The sequence below is a fragment of the Tenrec ecaudatus genome, chromosome 10, assembly GCF_050624435.1.
Source record: "Tenrec ecaudatus isolate mTenEca1 chromosome 10, mTenEca1.hap1, whole genome shotgun sequence".
NCBI lineage: Eukaryota > Metazoa > Chordata > Mammalia > Afrosoricida > Tenrecidae > Tenrec > Tenrec ecaudatus.
In genome coordinates, this window is record NC_134539.1 from 1466122 (window position 1) to 1484671 (window position 18550).

The following is an 18550-nucleotide window of genomic DNA, read 5'->3' on the forward strand; positions in this document are numbered from 1 at the left end:
CCCGGTCCTCCCCCAGCATCTCCCCCTCACAGGGGCTCCCCTAATCCCAGACCTCCAGACTCCACTGCGAATCCCCCTATCCTGCAGCCTGAGCAACAGCCTGGAGACCAAGCATGGGGGTGGGGGTGAAGGAAGTGGAGGGGAAGACACCTTCACATGGCCTAAGAGCTGGGGCCCATGCAGGTTCAGGAGCCCACCCTCCAAAACCCCCCAACACTGTTACAGGCCAGAAGAAGGGGCAGGCTGGGCACACTCAACCCAAGAGCACCCCAATATCCAACAACACAGGGCTGGAAGAGGGGGGGCGGGTGCAGGGGTACAGTCCAGCTTTCCCAGGAGGGGCAGCACGACTGGACTCCGTAAACACTCAGTCAAACCCAACACCCTTCCTCTGTTCTTACCCGGAGATCCCCTCTCAACCTCTATTTTCTTAAAAGCTTTTTTCTTTCTTTTATTAAAAAAAATCCAATTATAGCACAAATCTCTCAGCAGGGGTCAGTGTGGAACAAGAATCGTCCGAGTTAATGGACAGGCCACAGGCGAGATTAATGCCTAAAGGGTTTCAAAAGTTGTATGATGCGGATTTCATTAACATTTTAATTGTAATGTATCTTTTTAATCTTCTCTCGCCCTAATGGCTTCATATCCAAAAGAGAGAGAAAGGGAGAGAGAGAAACTGCTGACAACAACAAAAAGTATCAACACACGAAATTTAACGAAATTAAAGGAGGAAAGGACAGTAACATTGTGATTTAACAGCCTGGATGCCGACTGCAAGCCAGGCCTTTGCCTGCCAGGGACGGTTCTGGGGGGTGAACGCCCCAGCCTCGCCCAGCCCCAGCAGCTCTGGTGGAGAAGCACCATCAGACCAGTGAGCAGCAGCGCTGAGGCGCCAGAGGGGTCCTGAGGTGGTCCCCGTGGGGTGGCAGTGCAGTCTGTACGGGGCTGGGACCAAAGACCAAGCCCAGCAATGAGCCTGGGCGAGTGGTTTGGCCTTTCAGAAGGGACTCCCCAACTCACAGGGCTGACTCTACACTGACTTTTTATTTTCAGTCAACAAACACCTCTGCTGCCCTGTACCTGAGGATCTCCCCACTCCCCACCCCCTCACTCCTCCTGCCCAGGGCCAGACCCCCCTGGGGCATTCGACGCTGGGCCTGGCGCTGGGCCTGGGGGCCGGGCCCTGAGCCCAGAGACAGCTCTGCTCACCCCAGTGACTATATATGGGCACTTTGAGGGCCCTGGGTTCCACCCGGCTCTGCCCGCTGCCCAGGCCCCTGGCAGGGTCCAGGCCTCCATGGTGGCATGCCCGCCTCGATGTCCGGGTCTGGCGCCAAGTAGGGGGGGAGTTTCCCTTAGAGACCAGCAGCCCCTGCTCCCCAGGAGCACCTCCTCTGGTCCTCCCCAGCAAGGACAGCCACCTCCCCTTAAAGGGGCACATACCCCTTCCCCATCAGAGCACAGTCTTTGGGAAAGGTGTGGGGGAGGGGAGGTGACATGGGAAAGCCCAAGGCCCAGCGCTTCTGAATGGAAGCTAAAGTCCACGGTGCAACAGGATGAATGAAGATGCTGGTTTGTGGCATCTGCAAGTGCAGGGCAGGGTGGGCTTAGAGAGTGCTTACGTACTCAAGGTCGCATAGCTCACGGCTGGACTTAAAACTCAGGCCCCTGACGACAGAAGCCCAGGGTCTCCTGCAGACCCTCAGGTTTGGGGAAGAACATGCCAAAGCTTGGATCCTGCACCTACCTCCTGTCTGCTGTCCTTGAGGACAGAGCACCAGGTGGCCCCTTCTAAGGGTACCACCTAACAGAGGTACCTCAGGACAGCCCTGCTCTGGCCTGCCGTCCAGCAGGGAAGCCCACTGGGCCGGGTCCACGCCCCAGAGTCCAGCAGCTGCAGGTGGCACGGGAGGGGACAGCAGGCGGGAGCATACTTGCCAAATGATCTCACGGAGCCTGGTGAGAGCTCAGAACGGCAGGAGCTTCGGGAAGACAGAAGGGACCAGGAGGGCCAGCCATGCCTGGTTATCCTGACCCCTCAAACCCCGGCCAAGGGACCAGAAAGGCAGTGATGGAGGGGAGCAGGCACCACTATGCTGATTTGGGGTGGGTGGGGTGGTAGCACCCCCTCCACTTGCAGACACCAAAAGGCTGAGTTGGAAAGAGGGTTCATGGGAGGAAGGCAGAAGCTGAGGGGCTGCTTCCCAGTCAGATCCAAGCACAGGCAGACCCTTATCCACACGCCCAGTGGCCAATTCCCAGGGGCAGCTCAGGAACTGCCACCCCACCCCTCAGTACTCCTGGAGACAGGGGCTACAGGAAGAGACAGCACCCAGTTCTGAAACCCAGCCACTGTGGGGCCAGGCAGCTGGACAACACGGACACAGCCCTCCTCTGGGCCCTGGGCTCGCCCGTCATGGGGGGCAGGGGGCTCACATCAGTGTCCCGTGGCGGGATTCTCTGGGAGCACTCGCACACAGACCCCAGGGGAACCCAGCCCAAACCTGGCCCCTCACTCCCCCCAACACACATAGCAGCGCCACTGGACAGCAGAAAGCCAGGCAGGGACAGTCTTGGGCAGAGGACGAAAAAGGCAGGGCCCCAGAGGCCACCAGGGCCCCAGGCACAAGCAGCAGGTGAGCTCCGGCCTCCAAATCCCACCCATCTCTGGAGTGCTCTTTGGGACGGCTCTGGGGGTGCACCAGCTAAAGCAGCCCCTGGCTAGCCAGGAGGTCTGCAGTTAAGCAGCCTGTCAGGAAGACCACGCAGGCAGCCTCTGCTGCAGGACCTCCCTCCCCCAGACAGTTCTCTCTGCACCTGGGGCTGCAAGTGGGAACCTGCTGGGTCACCAGATAATGGGCCATCAGGTATGGGCTGCAGGGTCACAGAGCTCTTGAAAAGCTGCCCAACTCCCCCCACCCTACTCTCAGAGACAGCAGCCCACCACAGGGTGCCCGCTGCTCTTGGCTGAGAAGTCCCCCAGGAGTTATTGGTAACTAGAGCCCAGTATTTTCCGGTCTGAAGCCTCCTTCCAAGGCTGCAGTGGACAATGGGGCAGCTCACAGAACCAGCTCAGTAAGGGACACCGTACAGCCTGGACGCCGAGGTGACAAGTGACACCTTGTTCTACTTCTGTGCCTGTCCAGGCCTCTCAGGGTAAAGACAGGGGCCCACTACCTCCTTGATTCCGGTCACTGGGGCTGAGGGGCAGGGGGTCTGAAGACCTTTCCCCTAGCTCAGATTCTTCATCCGGGACATGGAACAGCATATACAAACCATGGGGACCAAACACGCACTTGGCTGTCACTTGTCAAAGAACCTGTCACCACTTGGTCACACGGGGTGAGGGACAGGCTGGGAAGAGCTGGGCCAGGGGCTGGGGGACCGGTGAGGGGGCAGTGGTGCTACAGCACCGCACAGATCGGAATCCATGCCCCAGTAATGGCAGAGGCTCTCCAGAGGCAAGGCCTCAGGCAGCGCCCCCACCCCCCATGGGGTCGTCGGGAAAGGACTGTCAGGTAGGGGGTGACAAGTTGCCCCAGGGCAGCCAGCAGTACCCGCCAGGCCAGCCCAGGACCTCCTGGGAAGAGTTATAGGCTTAGTTTCCCTGCCAGAAAGGCGGTTCGGGGCTGAGGAGGGGACTTGGGGTCCAGCGTGCCAGGTGGGCGCCCCTGCGGGTGTCGCCTGCAGGCGGGCCCAGGCAGAGTAGTCCCTCGAAAAAGCTGGCAATGATGGGCCGCTAAGAGCACGGGGTGGAGGGGTGGGCAGGGCCGGGCCGAATGCGGGTCGGTGCGGCGGCGGCTGCGGGGATCGGGCAGGGGCCGGAAGGGGGTGTCCCTTCGATCCTGGCCGGGTCAAGCCGCTTCCCGGCCCCGAAGGCGGGGCTCGCGGGGGAGAGAGGGGGAGGGGAGGCCGTGTCCTCAGAGGTCCGGAGACCCAGCGGACAGGGGGACCCCAGAACGCCAGGCCGGGGTCGCGCTCGCGGGCGGGGTGCGGCCTGGGGCGGCGCCCCCACCTCCGGCGCGGGCCAGGCCGGCGCCCAACTTGGCCGCGGGGGGGTCCCCGGCGCGGCACTGCGGCACGGCGTCCGCTGCAGGCCCGGCCCGCGCCAAGTTGCGCGGCGGGGCGCGCGCGGCGGAGTTTGCGGGAAGTGCGGGGGCGGCGGGCGCGGGCCGGCGGGCGTGGGGCCCGGCGCGGCCGGCGAAGTTGGCGCCTACCTGCGGCCCGGACCGGCCTGCGGCGGCGGCGACAACGGCGGCGCTCCGGGCGCGCGGGCAGGAAGCGGCGGCCTGCGCTCCGCGGACTTTCTCCGGCCTCCTCGGCACCGGCGGCCGCACCGCGGCGGGGGCGGGGCGGGCCCGGCCGTTTAAAGGGACAGCGCCGGCCGCGCGCGCGCACTCGCCGCCCCGGGCGCCCGCCTCGCTCCCGCCAGGTGGGCGCCCCGCGGGCCGGAGGCGGGGTCCGGGCGGGGTCAGGGAAGGCCGGGGCGGGGTCGAGAAGGGGCCGGGGCCGGGTTGGAAGGCGTCGGGGAGGGGTCAGGGAGAGGCCGGGGACGGTCCGGGGGGCCCTAGGGCGGAGCCAGCGGGGCCGAAGGCGGGGTCACAGGGACCGGGGGCGGGGCCTAAGGGAAGCTGGGGCCGGGTCAGGGAAGGCACTGATGCGCTCCCCAACCTCCCCGCACCGCCCTCGTTCCGGCGCTCCCTGCGGCGGGCCCGGCTGGGCGCCGGCGGAGGGACCCACTAGTGAAAAATGGGCGGAGACGCAGAGCGTCGGGACAACCCCCAGGCCAGGACGCGTCCTCTTCGGCTGTGGCCGCTGTCCCCTGGCCGGCTTTCCGCGAGCTCCCGGTGCACAGGCTGCGGAGCCAGGTGCACCGCCCTCCGGGAGCGGCCTCGCGCCAGCCCAGGACCGCCAGCCTAGGGCGTGGCGCGGCCCGGATGCCCCAGGGCGCCATTGCTGACTCTCAGCGGCTCTCTGGCGCAGGCCTCTCCCCATGGACTACTATAGCGGGTAACGGGAAGGAGCGGGCCTGACACCCAAGGGCTCAGAAGGTCCCTGGGCAGGCTCCGCCCCACACACCCAGAGGACCCGCTGGTCCCCACGGGGGAGCAGACCTTGCACTTTAAGGGCTACCTCCTTCCAGAGACCAGCTTCTGCCCACCCCTAAGCAACAGAGACTTGATGCTGGTGACCCGACCCAGCCTCACACAAATCCCTGACCTTGCCCACAGCAAACTCATGCCTTGCACGTGGTAGGCTCAACAGCTGGGAACACGTGAGACTACCTTTCCCCACCTTACCTGGTGGGAGAGCACTTGGGAACCCCCCTGACTCCCAGTCAGCCTATACCTCCACCCAGTTACTCTCCTGCCCTGCACCCCCTCCTCTGGCACTACAAAGATGGTGAGAGCCCCCAGGATGCCCTGGCCGCTAGTTCCAACCCCCATCCCACCTTCCCTTGTACCCTCTGACACATCACACTCCCACCTTCCAGACCCCTCCATTCCCGGAGGCCACGTCGGCCTCCACTCCTAGCCCAGCCCAGCCCAGCCCAGCCCAGCCCACTGCATTTCCCAGCCGCAGGGCAAGTGGGCACATTGGGGGCTAGAGGCTGCCCTGCCTGGACATGTGGCCGTGAGTAGCAGGTGGATGTGGTGAGCCCAGGTCCCCAGAGTGACGCTGGTAACCAGCTTGGACACAGGCCACAGAAGCCGTCCACAAGGGCCAGGGCAGGGCCACTGCAGAAGACGCCTCTGAGAGCCTGGCAGGGCTGCCCCACAGCTGCACATTGCAGCTGTACTCCTCATTCATTTCCTGAGTGTCCAAGGGATTTGGACAGATTTGGTAAACATTTGAATGCTTTTCCAACCACTACCACCACCCCAGCCCCCACACACAGAAACTCTGTACCCCTTAAGTAGTCACTTTCCAGCTACGTCTGTAACTCTGCCCTTGCCTACAGGTAAGAGCGTGCAATGTCTGTCCTTGCCAGACCCTGCCGTCCAGTCCGCCTGACCCATAGTAGCCCCTAAGAAAGGGCAGAACTGCCCCCCGTGAATTTCCAACACTCGAGGGAAGTAGAAAGCCCTGTCTCTCTCCTGAGGAGAAGCTGGTGGTTTCAAACTGTAAACCTTTTGGTTAGCAGCCCAATGCATAACCACTCCTACAAGCCACACTCACTGCTAGAGTCAGTTCTGACTCACAGCCACCCTATAGGACGGGAGAGCTGCCCCTCGGGGGAAGCAAGCCTCATCATCCAAAGCTGGACGATGGTTTCACATGAGGACCTTGTTTCTTTTAGTCCTTTCATATTTGGCTATTCAATCCTGGGCCCAGGGCATCCTTGGGCGGCACAGACCCAAGGGCCGGAGGCGCAGGCTCGCCCACCCAGAGCCCATGCCCCCTCCCCCCACAACCTTGAGGGCTGGGACAAGGGTGCGCCCTCTCACCACACCTGCCCACCCCTACACTCCAGCCACTCCACTAGGGTCCCTTGGGGTATCTGTAGCTGTGGGCAGCACCTTCCTGGCCCAGCTCTCTGGGGGCCAGAAGCATCCTGCTCTGGTGCCCCTGAATTCACTGTCCCCCAGGGGGGCCACCCGGACAGTCTGAGGCTGATGAGGGGCCCACTGCCACCTGTGCAATTCTTCAGTACTGCTGTGCTTGTACCCAGGGCAGTATCTGGGTCACCCCGGCCCAGACCCTCAGCGGTGGCTGGCTGGGGACAGATTCCTGTCCTAGCATCACTGATGAACCCTCGTGACACTCCAGTGTACAGGACGAGCCCCCAGAGGAGCTGGTGGAGCCCCTACTCCTTTCTGGAGGGTTGCCTGTTCCCCCCCCAACCCGCCCCACTGCCCCCCATCAGTCTTCACTGTTTACAGCAGAGGGAGCCACCAGTCAAGCCCCCTTCCCCCAGTGTCCCTTGGGTGGGGTCCCTGGGCATCACGAATCTCAGACGCTTCTTGCAAGCCCAAGGTGCATCAGTGACCTGGGCCGAGCGTGGAAGAGCATGCTGCTCCCACAGGCTGCCGCCACACTGTGGAGCAGTGACTGTCCACTCAGAGGAGCAGGGAGGGAGCTCTGGACAGCTGGGCTGGGACCTGAAGCTCTGGGCAGCCCAGGCCTCTGCTGCTGCCCAGAGCTCCGAGCCCCTCCTGCCTCTCCCTCAGATGGGGTGCTGCTGTGGACTGACCCCACAGGCCACCCACAGGCCCCTCAGTCAGGAGAGAGCATGCCCCAGATAGCAGAGGGCCACCCCGAACATAGCACGGGCTGACTGGTCTTTCCTTATTGTGGTGAAATTCACACACTGAAAATTAACCCTTCCCAAGTACACAATTTGGGGACACTGGACACATGCACCAAGTCATCCTGTCACTGCCCCACAGTCTTGTTCCTGATCCCTCGGGCACTTTCCTTCTCAACCCCCTGCTCAGGACCGCAGGCCTGCCTGCCCAGCCCCTGGTCCTCCCTCTCTCCCTCTCTCTCTCTCCTGGGCCTGGCACACCCTCCCGTTTTCATGTTCCCCTCAGCTCAACGTCCTGGGCCTCTGGTTGCAGGCTAGATGTTCCTTGGTGTCAGGGGGCGGGGGGGCATTAGAGGCTGGAACTGAGAAGGGGGCAGATGGGGACACCAGAGCTCCTCACGGGGGACAGACGGTGGTAAATATCAGTTACAATGACACAACTAGGAAAATGTGACCAAAGTCACTGGATTATAAATGTGCAAGGTGTTTTACTGGCAGCTGCTTGTTGTCTGACCCCATATACATGCAATAGAGGGCAAGCTTGCTGGGTCCTGCAGGCGGCTGCCAGGGGCTGTGCCCAGGTCCATGAGGCCAGGCCACCTCACATATTACCTGCTGCCCCCATAGCACCTCGCCAAGCTGCAGTGTCTGCAGGAGAGAGAGATGGGCACTTCTGCCACGGGGAGGCCTGACTTGGATGGGAACTCCAGGCCAGGAGGCCACATGCCAAGACAGCTCCAAGCAAAGGCAGCCGGGAACCAACACATGGGCCCTGCCACCATGAAGGCTCACTGCATTGGGCTAGCTTGCAGTGCACATGGGGCAGGGACAGCATTCCAGGAGCCAACTCTGCCAGCTCCACCAGCCCAGCCGTGTGTTCCCTGGACTGTGGGGGGCTGCAGGGCATGCCAGTTGAGGACCCCGCTCCTTCCCTACCACCAGCTCTCCTGTTGTTACTGTTAGTGCCAAGTCAGTTCCGTCTCAGAGACTCTATGCCCCCCAGAACCAAACATGCCCGGCTCTGCGCCACCCTCACAACTGTGCCCGCCTGCTTGCTGTCAAGCTGTACATGCTGTCCTGCTCCCAACAAAAGTCCTCCTCACCCTGCCACCCGCTTTCCATGCCCGGCAGAAGGGGCCATGGAAGGGGAGCACTTCCCTGGCTCAAGGACACCCTGAGGCCAGAGTGGCCAGGCACCACAGGCACCCCCTCAACTCTGGGCTAGGAAAGCTCTGACACAGGACAGTGGGAACCCTTATCCCCAGCCTACAGGGTCAGGCTGTGGGCTGTGGGTTCTGGGAGGGCCCTACACTGGGCAAGGGGCTCAAGGGGGCCACAGAGCCATGGCTCTGCCCTGCAGGCCCTCACATGGCTATCCTAGAACACTGGGGAGGGGGGTGGCACTCAGAGCTGGGGGGGTTAACATCTAGGCACCTGGGTAAACTGCAGGCCCATTTTCTAATCTTCTGGGTGGACCCCTGCTGGGAGTTTGCATCCCTACTGCCACCCCCACCCCTGGAGTCAGATCACATTGAACAAGACCCCCAGGCGAGCCTTCCAGAATGTTCCTTAGAACCCAAGAGGCCCATTCTTATGTACATGAGCACACATGCCTTGGTGCATACAAGTCAACTGCTGAGGTTTATCAGGACCTCACCAGCCTTCGGGCCACTCAACTCCACCAAGAGACAAGCCCCAAGGCATCCCACAGGAGGCTTGGGGCAGATAAGCACTTTCCCAGTCAACAGGCACCTGTGCACTGGTCCCTACACCCACAGCACCCCAGAGGTGGCTCCGGAGGGGAGGGGCTCCTGGCCATGCCCTAGAGTGACCCCCACCCTCGCCCAGACGGACCTTGTACCCTCCAGGTCTTGGCAGCAGGGAGGGCTTGTCCAGGCCTGGGCACCTGGCTCCCTTGCACCCCTGCAGCTCAGGGCCACTGCAGAGGGGCAGGAGCAGGCAGGAGGTGGCCGAGGGCTTGATGGCCAGGGAAGGGCTCTCTACCTGCTGCTTCTCCTGGGTGGGGTGGGCGGACAGCTGTGCACCTGTGCACACCTGGAGGTGCCACCTCTGAATGGCAGCGTACCTTTCTTCCCATAGGGAAGGGATTTCCGTGGGCCTGGGAGGTTCAGAGGGAGCCCTGGTGGGGGAGTGCGTATACCTTGGACTGCTAACCTCAAGATCAGCAGTTTGACAACCACCTGCTGCTCCTCAGGAGAAAGATGAGGCTTTCTACCCCTGTGAGTCTCACAAGCCCACGATGGCGGCTCTCCCCTGCTGTATAGGGCTGTTGAGTCGGCATCGACTCAGTGGGTGGGGAGTTTGAGGGTTTTTTTTCCTGTGAGGGTAAAGGACTCTGGAGAGGCAAGGGATGGCCTTGTGCTCTGTCACCCGGAGCCAGCTCCAGTCCTGGACGACGCCTGACTTTATCATGTGACTCCACGTGTCCCCCACCCCCACCCGTTAGGCTGACTGTGCTGGCCCCAGTCTGCCTGCAGTGGAGGAGGGACACTGCTTCGGGGAGGGGAATCCCTTCTACCCTTGAAGTTGGGCTGCACAAGCTTGCAGGGGCACCCCAGGGGGCTCTGTGTTGACCCTGTACCCCACACTGCCAGTGGGGGCCAGGGGCCCTGAGGACCATCCCCTGCGGCAGGACCAAAGAGCCAGCGGGGGTCCCCAGACCACTTGTCCTCCCTCTGCCTTGGCAGCCACCAGCATCCTCACAGGGCTAAGGTTGAGCAAGCAGAGGTGGGGTGGGGGCTGGGAAGGAAGGTGTCTCCTACGCCGGCTGAGCACTGGGCCAGGCCCCCCTTACAAAGGCCCATCAAGACCATGCTCTGGCACAGGGCGGACCCCTCCCGCAAAAAAACCCACAGGAGTGTATTCTGGGCTCCCCGCAGCGGCGGCGGTGCACGGCAGCGAAGCCGTGGCTTGCAGCGCGTGAACTAGGGCGCACGGCGGCGAAGCCGTGGCTCGCAGCGCGTGAACTAGGGCGCACGGCGGCGAACCCGTGGCTCGCAGCGCGTGAACTAGGGTGGCAGTGCTATTTTGATGTCTACATGCGCGCGGTTTAAATCCGACGCGCTAATCTTCTTCCCTCTTGTCCTAAATTTCCCTCCAGCACTCTGGACAGCTGTTCTGCAGCTGCTGCCGCCCGCCCTGGGGAAGCTGTACAGGGGCCTGTGCAGGGGTCGCGCTCGGTGGGCAGGGTGCTTACCAGGAGGCCCGCGGGAGGGGCGGGGCCCACCGTTCTAGACTTAAGCGAGGCTTCGGCAGTAGCTAGTGAGATGCAGGTGGGACACGCAGGACTTCCAGGACGGGCCGGATCTCACACAGCAAAAGCTTGCATTTTGGGGGGGACGTCTGACACCCCCCAGAGATGCCAGAGCCAGGATCACACAGGTCAGACTGGCCGTTACTACCTGCCTGCACGACCCTACCTGCCACTGCGTGCGCACGTGCTTACGTGTTGTGTGCGTGGCCCTGCGCACTACGACGCGAGGGCGGGACCTGGCGTCCTGAGGCCTGGCCCTGGGGCAAGTGGTGTGAGTGACCTCAGGGGCCCGCCCTGGCCTCACCACAGGGTGTACAGCTTCGGGCCTGCAGGGGCTAGGCCTGGGTCAGTGACAGCTCTCCAAGGTGCCGATGGCCCCCCAGTAGCCTCCTTCCACTCCAGCCCCTGGCCCCCCAGGGAACACAGAGGGGCAGGGCCCAGTGCTGCCCCAGGCCTGACCTGGTCTCTTGGGAGATCAGCCCACGGACCGAGGGCAGTGGGAAATGTGGGGGTGTGCATGCACGTCCCAGCCCAGCCAGGTCGGTGGACAGCTCCCCGGGAGGCACCAAAGAAGCTTACTGACACCCACTAAGGAGGCTGTTAAGCAGCTGGGAAACTGACTGGACGGACTATCGTGGTCCAATTGGAAAAGCATACAAATAATTCATGTCAGCATTATGTCACGGCATCCCTAGAAATAATGTACTCACACTTCACCCACATTATCGTCACAGGAGCCACACCCACCTGGGCAGGTGGAGGTCAGAGAGTCGAGGTCCGAGATAGCATCCCAGATCGACTCCTGTCCTGGACACCAGGCTCTGTGGGTCAGTGACCAAGACAGCCTAGGCCCTGGTGGAAGGCAGGCCTTTCCTCCTCCTGGTCTCTGTCCCCTCCTGGCAGGGCCTGGGACCAGGCCAGGATCAAGACCGAATGACAAAGAGGACTACTGCCATGGGGGGGGGAGCACCATTTCCACTGGGGAGGGTGGCAGGTGGGTCTTTGAGGTGCTGTGTGAGGTGACCAGTGTCAGCTGAGGGCCACTTGGCTGGTCAGCCAGGGGGAGTGGTATACTGCCCACTCCTGACCTGGCCTTGGCCCCAGACCCAGGGTAGGAAGAGTGACCTTTCCTGCCCGCTAAGAACTGGACATCTTGGCCTCTCCTGTTTCCCCCATTTCTTTGGCCCCAGGCTGAGGGGGCTGAGGGGCAATGATGTCACAGCTCCTGGCCTGGGTGATGGCAGCCTTAAGAATCGTGGGACCCAGCCTGGGGAACAGGGCAGAGAGAGGAATTGGTGAATTGGGGGTGCAACTGCCCTTCCTGTGACCCCTGAGAGGAGCCCCCTGGTCAGAAACCCCCCTCATGCCCCCCCTATTCACTTCACTTTCTCTCCCCCTACCCTCCTCCCCACCCATCTTCTCTCCCCACTGCCCTCCTTTCCACCCAAACCCAACTTCTTAACCTAGTATGACCTGGGGCCACCTGACCCACCCTGACTGCTCCCACAGCCCCCCACCAAGTCCCTCCAGGCCCCTGCTCCAAGGTCAGAAAGGCAGGGGGTGCTGCAGCTGGACCTGCCTGCCCTGGGGGACCTGAGCTTCAGTGTGCCCTTTCCCTCTGAGACTCACACTCGCGGATTTTCCAGGCTCTGCCATTGCCCAGGCAGCTTTCGACGACAGGCTGCAAACTGAAGAGGCGCACCCAGCTGGAAGGGTGCGGGCCACACACGACCCCCAGCCCCAGGCCATCAGGTGGAGGGGCTGTCCTCCAAGCCCTCAGGCTGGCAGGGCTCCCAACCCGCTAGCGCAGAGCGGTGGGCGGGGGCAGAATGCGGGCAGTACCCTCCCTCCCCCTCCCCCTCCAACCAGCCCCTTCCCCTAATCCTTAGGGGCAGAGTAACACCCTCAGGAGCAGGCGCAGGCCGGTCCCACAACCGCACAGTCCTCGGGCCATAGGGAGACCTCCGCTAATTTCGGGTGCGGGGCGGCGCGTGAGCGAGCCCGGGCCCAGCTGCAGCAGGCTCGGGCACGTGGCCAGCTGGCGGGGGAGGGCGCGGCGCTGAATCAGCTGCAGGGCTCGCGGGGCGGGCAGTTTTGGGAACTGTCGGGGAGGCGTGCCAGACGCAGGGGGTTTTCTGGAAAGCCGGCCGCTCCCGGCCAGGCTGGGGGAAAGCTGGGTGCTCGGGGTGGGGACCCTCCAGGACAGCCCCCTCCAGATGAGACCCGAAGGGCAGGCCGAGTGTGACCTCTCTGCGGGTGGAAGCTAGCTAGCTTCCCTCCGGGAAACGCTGAATCAGCACTCAGAGCCTCTGCACCAATCACAGGCTGGAAGGGACAGGACACTCTCAAGGTCGGGGGACATCAATACCCGCAGGAGCCCACTGCTGCTGCTGCTCAGGGGGAGGCCAGGGGAGAATGCCCGCATCGCCTGCTCCTGCATCCTGCAGGGGTGAGGTGGGGGTACCGCGCCTGCTTTGTGAGAATGTGTTGCCTGGTCCCATCCTGGGGGTGGTGGGGTGGGGTGTGGGGTGTGTGTGTGTGTGTGTGTGTAGGGGGGTTGGACAACTCTCACTCCGCCCCATCTTCACGCTGTGGCTCAGCACTTCCTCTGGGCATCTGGGCCGGCTGCCAGCCCGTCGGCAGGGCAGGGAGCACTTCTCACTGGTGCAGTGTGGCAGGATAGCTTCTGGTGTGTGTATGAAAGCGCACACACACAGGTGCACTGTGCATGTGGCCTGTGTTCCTGTGTGCGCATGCGTGCATGCACGCTCCTTGCAAGTGCCCTGCACTTGCGCAGAGGCTCGTGCCCCAGGAGTAGAAAAGCAGGGGTGCTGCGCTTCCGGGAAGTGGGGGGCACTCTGTGAGGAGATGGGGAGTGACCCGAGTTTCCCCCTCTTGCTGTCATACACTAGTAACAATGGGGGTGGCAACACCATTGCGTGACATTTGTGGTCATCACCGCTGGTCTGAGTGGCTGTCCTGGTGTTGGTAGGAAGGCATCTTCAGGTGGAATAAAGGCCTGCCTGCCTACAGTCTATGCCAGTCTCCACTTTGAACTTTGGGAACCCAGGGGCAACTCTGCCATGTCCTACAGGGTTCCTGAGTAAGATGGACTTGTTGGCAGGGGTTTCCTTTGGTTCTGGGAGCCCTTCACCAAGTCAGCATGAAACCCTCCCCAACAAGCTGGGCAGTTCTGGAGACTTAGCGCCTTTGTCCAGGCCTTTACCTGAACCAGAGCCTTCCTCGTAGGTCCCCACCACATCCCCATGGGCCGCAGGGACCCCACGTCCTGTGGTGAAAGTAGACTGATGGGACTTTAGTGTTCTCTGGAGCCCCCTCTTCCGTGACCCTCCCCTAATTCTGGCTGTTCCCAGGCCAGACTTCACAGTGGCCTTGGCATTTCAGGGCCACCCTCTTCAGCCCACCCACATGGTCCTCAGCTGGCAGGTGACACTGGCACCTAGGCAAGTGCTTCTCTTCTGGCCGGTGACCATTCTTAAAGGGGTCAGTCTGGGATGGACCACAGCACTGTGGAGCCCGAGGGGCACTCAGGGGCCATGGGCCACACTGACAGGACAGCAAGAAGCCTGAAGGAGTGTGTGTGCTACTGGACACTTTCAACAGCAACAGAAGTAACCTCTTCAACCCAGGGGGCCCTGGCCCCAAGCAACCACCACTGTCCACATGGTAGGAAAATATGTTTAATGCAGAGAGAATCTCAGTGGAGCTTGGGTGCTGGCGGTGACCCCTCTCACTGCCCGGCCTGCCCGAGAGGGCTCCGTGCAGCCGAGCAATGTGGGGTGGGATGGGCAGGGGCTCCTCTGGGAAGCAGCGTGGTTTATAGTGCGAGGGGTTGGGGTCAGGCCACAGGCGGGCCACGGCTCACACTGGAGGGCCACAGCTCACACTGGCCGGGCCGCTGGGTTTTTTGTTTTTTTGCTTTCTCCACCTGATTTGGGTTTTTGAGGCTTGTCTGGTGCACACAGGACCCTGGCCATGGTCTGCCTGGGAGGCGGATGACCACCTGCCAGGGCTCCGGCCTGTTTCTGTAGTGACATGACCAGAGGTCCTTCCCACTCACCTTGTCCTAAAGCTACAAGACCAGCCGTGGTCACACCACAGAGACAAGACCTCTTCCCAGTCCTGGTGCTCCCACCCAGGGCTTTCCTGCCCACCCCCCTAGCTGCTCCCTACAGTCTGTGTGGGCATACCTTGGAGGCTGCTCAGATGCTAAGAGTGCAACACAGGGCACCCACTCCCACACACGCACAGCCAAGGGAAGCCAGGGCACCCCTGTGACTATACAGCAGCTCACTAAGTGACAGACCTGCCCCGGGCCCTGGCCCCAGGTACCCAGCCAGCCCTTCTAGGTGGTGTCATCGGCCCAGGGCCTGAGTTAGGAATCTGTTGGGGCCATGTGTAGGCCCCTTGGATGTGTGGGAGCAGACCTGTGACCTGGACACCTGGCCTGTGATTCACGGATCTGATCCCCAAGGCCTGGGCTGGGAAGTTGGGGGAGAAGCTGGGGGGACCAGCGGCTGTGCTGCAGGGTTGGCGGCAGTGCAGTAGTGAGTGGAGCTGCCCCTTCTGCGTAGCTGAGCCAGCTGCATGGGGGTGTGGGTGTTGTACAGCCAACAGAAAGGCAGACTCTTCCCCAACTGATGAAAGTCGGGGCTGATGTGACCCCAGAGAAGCAGTGGGGGCTGGGATTGGTAAGCCCCACTCTGGGACCTGAAGGAGGCACGCAGTAGGGGGGGGGGCACTCCCTCACTGCCCACAAGGGTGGGGCAGCAGGAAGACAGGGCCTTCTGGTCCCTGTAGCAGAAATTGGTCTAAGCCCTTTTCTCTTGGGCGCTGGGAGGGCGCTGAGGTCTCACATGTCCACGAAGACCATGAAGCACCAGCCCAGGCCGCCCACCAGCAGCACGGTGACGTGGATGCCACGGAGGAGCAGCTCGTTGAGCAGGCGGAAGTCCACGCGGCGGCGGCCCAGCAGCAGCAGCAGCAGGGAGAGCTTGAGCTGGAAGCGCAGCAGCGCGCGCACGCCCAGGTACTGCAGGCAGAAGAGCGCCACAAGCGCACCCCAGAGCGCGGCGGTGAAGAGGCTGCAGCTGAAGTAGAGCAAGAAGCGGATGAAGCCGTAAAGCCAGCGCGTCTTCAGGTACACGTCGAAGTTGTTGTATTTAGTGCGCACCAGGTGGGAGGCGCGCACCGGCCCGCAGGCTGCGTGCAAGCAGGTGGTATGCGGGCCGTGGAAGGAGCGCACCCGCCGCGGGATGGGGATGACCGGCATGGGGCCGGTGGCGGACAGGCGGCTGTCAGCAGCGGCGGCATGGACGCCTAGGACCAAGAGCTCGCAGCCCAGGCTCCAGAAAGATGCAGGCCTGCAAGGGAAGGGGCAGAAGATGTGTGGTTAACTTTCAGGGAGCTGGGGAGGTGGGGAGGGGGCCCCACCTACCTGTGAAACCACCCCCTCCAGGTTGCCACCCCAAACCCTGCCTTGATCTTGTCCCGCCCTGGCTCCTGGCCCACTGTAGCAGTTTGTAGTGATACTGGCCTCCCCCCAGTGCCCCACAGGAAGTCACCAGGGCTCGTGCGGGAGGATGGGGCTTGTCCGCAGGTGAGGGCGCCCAGGATGCAGCCTGGAGGACAGGGAACAGGACATTGGAGACTTCGAGCTCACACGCGAGTGCCGGGGGCGGGGCCTGGTGGGCGGCACCTTCCTGAGGCTGGCTCCTGATTGGTCCCAAAGTGGACTGTCAGGGGCCAACACTGTCCTGGCTTAAGCAGTTTGCCTGGGGTTCCAAAAGTGGCACAATGGCTACAGCAATCAATTGCCATCCCAACGGGCCTCGGCGGGAGATAGGTGTGGCAAACCGCTGCGGCAGAGGACCTCGGCCCCGTGAGGCAGCTCTGAATCCGTGGGAGTGGGTCCGATGCCTTGGTCAGAAACAGCAGCTGGTGGCCTACCACGTGCCAAGTTATTTGTGGGTAGAGAGGGTAGGCCGTGGGAGTTTGGGACCGGTGAGATGAAAGGGCAAGAATGGAGGCAGGGTGGGGGGGTCTGGCTCCTGCTGGTCCCCTGACGAACACCACCTAGGCACAGGGAGGAGGGGGCGTCTGCCCGTCCAGCCCCTCTCTGGCCACCTTCTTTCCTCTCTAGCTTCACAGAACCCGAGGTGTGGGGCGGCTTCTCGAAGCTTCACTTCCCCACTTCCAGGAAGGATGCACCACGAGGTCCCCTCTCTCCACGGGGCTGGGGGGCCGACCGCAGCGCTGGGATCGCCCCTGACGACCTAGTCACGCTGACCAGTAACCACGTGGTTCTCAAGGGTCCGCCTCCTCGCGGGTTTGTGCCTGCGGACTTGCCCCCCAGCTCAGCCCTGGGCGAGTGCAGGAGGCAATGCAGCAGCTGGGGTGGGGGCTCCCTGGGAGGATGCTGCCCCCTTCGCCCCCCGTGGACCGTGTGCATGCAGATCGCTGGAAGCGGCTGCCGCCGCGGGCGCCTTGCGGAGCCAGGCCCACGGCTCACCGGGCACCCGGGCCCCATACCGTGGGCAGCGCCGGCACTCGCAGGTCCCTTCACTTCCGGGCCCCGCTCCACTGTCACCTCGGCCCGTTACTCTGGAGACGGACCGCCGGCACTAACGCTTGTCCCGCCGCCCCCGCCCTAGGCGCACCCCGTGGCCCGCTCACCGGCTGCCCTGTCGGCGGTGGCGCCGGCGTCCCGAGCCCCTGGGCCAGCCGGCGACGATGCTGGGGGCTGGGGTTGCGGGATCCCGTGTCCCTCGGGGCGTAGAGAACAGGGAGGCAGCATGGTGCCGAGGACACAGAGCGCCGGGTCTGTCCGCGGGCCGGCTTCAATATTCCCTGCCCGGGACCGCCTCGTAGGCGAAGGGACGCCGGCACCCGGCCGGCTGCAGCGTTTGGCCCAGCGTGGGCGCCGTATCAAGTCCCTCTGCAGCCACCGTAGGGCGCTTCTCAATGCCCCCCGCCCCCGCACCCCGTCCAGAGAAGCGCCTCCCTGCCCCTCCGCGGGCCTGCGCCGCTGTCCCGGAATTCGGTGCTTCCCAGGTCGCGTGCGTGCGTGCGTGCGTGCGTGCGCGCCCCTTACGTGCTCCGCCGCTGGAGCCTGGCCTGCGCAAGCGCAGATAGTGGGTCTGCGCGCACGGCCCCGATAGCGCGCGCGCGCGCCCCGGGACTCCGTCGGCAGTGCGCAGGCGCGCGTCCTGGCCGTGGTCCCCGGGCCCTATTGGCCTTATGCTGCCCGGGGGAGAGAGGTGGCCGGCCGGAGTCCCGGGGCGGCCACCTGGAGGCCTAGCTGGACGCGGGAATCTGGGGAGGAAAGAGCTTTGGGGAGGACTTTCTTCCAGCGAGGAGCGGGAAACGGTCCTCCTGAGCTAGCCGGGCACACTTCCTGGACCCTCCTCCGTCCTCCAGCTCCAAGGTCCAGTACAACAAGGTCTTCCTCCCAGTGAGACCTCCCCAGCATCAGGGTGGGCATTCCGTCGGGGCCCGCCCTCCCCACCCCCGGGTCGAGGCATTTGGAGAACACAGCTCCCATCTGGCCCTCAGGGAAGACTTCCGCGCTTCCCCACATCCAGGCCCGGCTTCCATCCGCTTCCTCCAGCGACCCCTCTGTGAAGTCTTTCTCAGGACCAAGAAGAGACAGACCCTCTGGATGCAGGAACCACTTGCAGGAGGCCACGGTGTCGAAGCTGCTTCCACAGGACGTGGGGCACAGGGAAACAGTCGTGATGGCCCAGAAGGGGCAGCAGAAGCGGGTTAGAAAATCTCATCGGATTGGTCTGGGGCCAGAAAGAACTCGGTGGAGACTCCACTCCCACTGTGCCCAGGAGCCTCCTTTAGTCCCCAGGCTTGGCGTCAGAGTGAGGGCAGGGGATGACCCTGACCAGGCACTCCCCCCGCTGGGAAGCCTGGCCTTCTGTGACTGTCACTGTGCTCTGTGCTGCCCAGCCCTCAGGCATCATGGGGGACAGTGGGCGGTGCCATTCCCTGACCCACCA

General features: G+C 63.1%; 2 protein-coding genes across 3 annotated transcripts in view; both read right to left on the bottom strand.

The window, feature by feature from the left end:
• NACC2 (NACC family member 2) overlaps nucleotides 1-4385 on the bottom strand; it is a 45910-nt gene extending 41525 nt beyond the window's left edge. The window contains exon 1 of the mRNA XM_075559796.1: nucleotides 4218-4385. The gene's annotated coding sequence lies outside the window, so the exon portion shown is untranslated. The remainder of the gene's footprint in view (nucleotides 1-4217) is intronic.
• Nucleotides 4386-14208: 9823 nt separating this feature from the next.
• TMEM250 (transmembrane protein 250) lies at nucleotides 14209-17570 on the bottom strand. 2 transcript variants are annotated; one of them, XM_075559800.1, is made up of 3 exons: nucleotides 17220-17570; nucleotides 16109-16165; nucleotides 14209-15907 (listed from the first exon to the last, which is right to left on the bottom strand). In XM_075559800.1, exon 3 carries the CDS (start codon nucleotides 15814-15816, stop codon nucleotides 15397-15399), a length of 420 nt encoding a protein of 139 aa, XP_075415915.1. In that variant the 5' UTR covers nucleotides 15817-15907; nucleotides 16109-16165; nucleotides 17220-17570; the 3' UTR covers nucleotides 14209-15396. The 2 variants fall into 2 exon arrangements, with proteins under 2 accessions (XP_075415915.1, XP_075415914.1); XM_075559799.1 differs by lacking the exon at nucleotides 16109-16165 and having other exon boundaries at nucleotides 17220-17566.
• Between the last annotated feature and the right edge of the window lie 980 nt (nucleotides 17571-18550).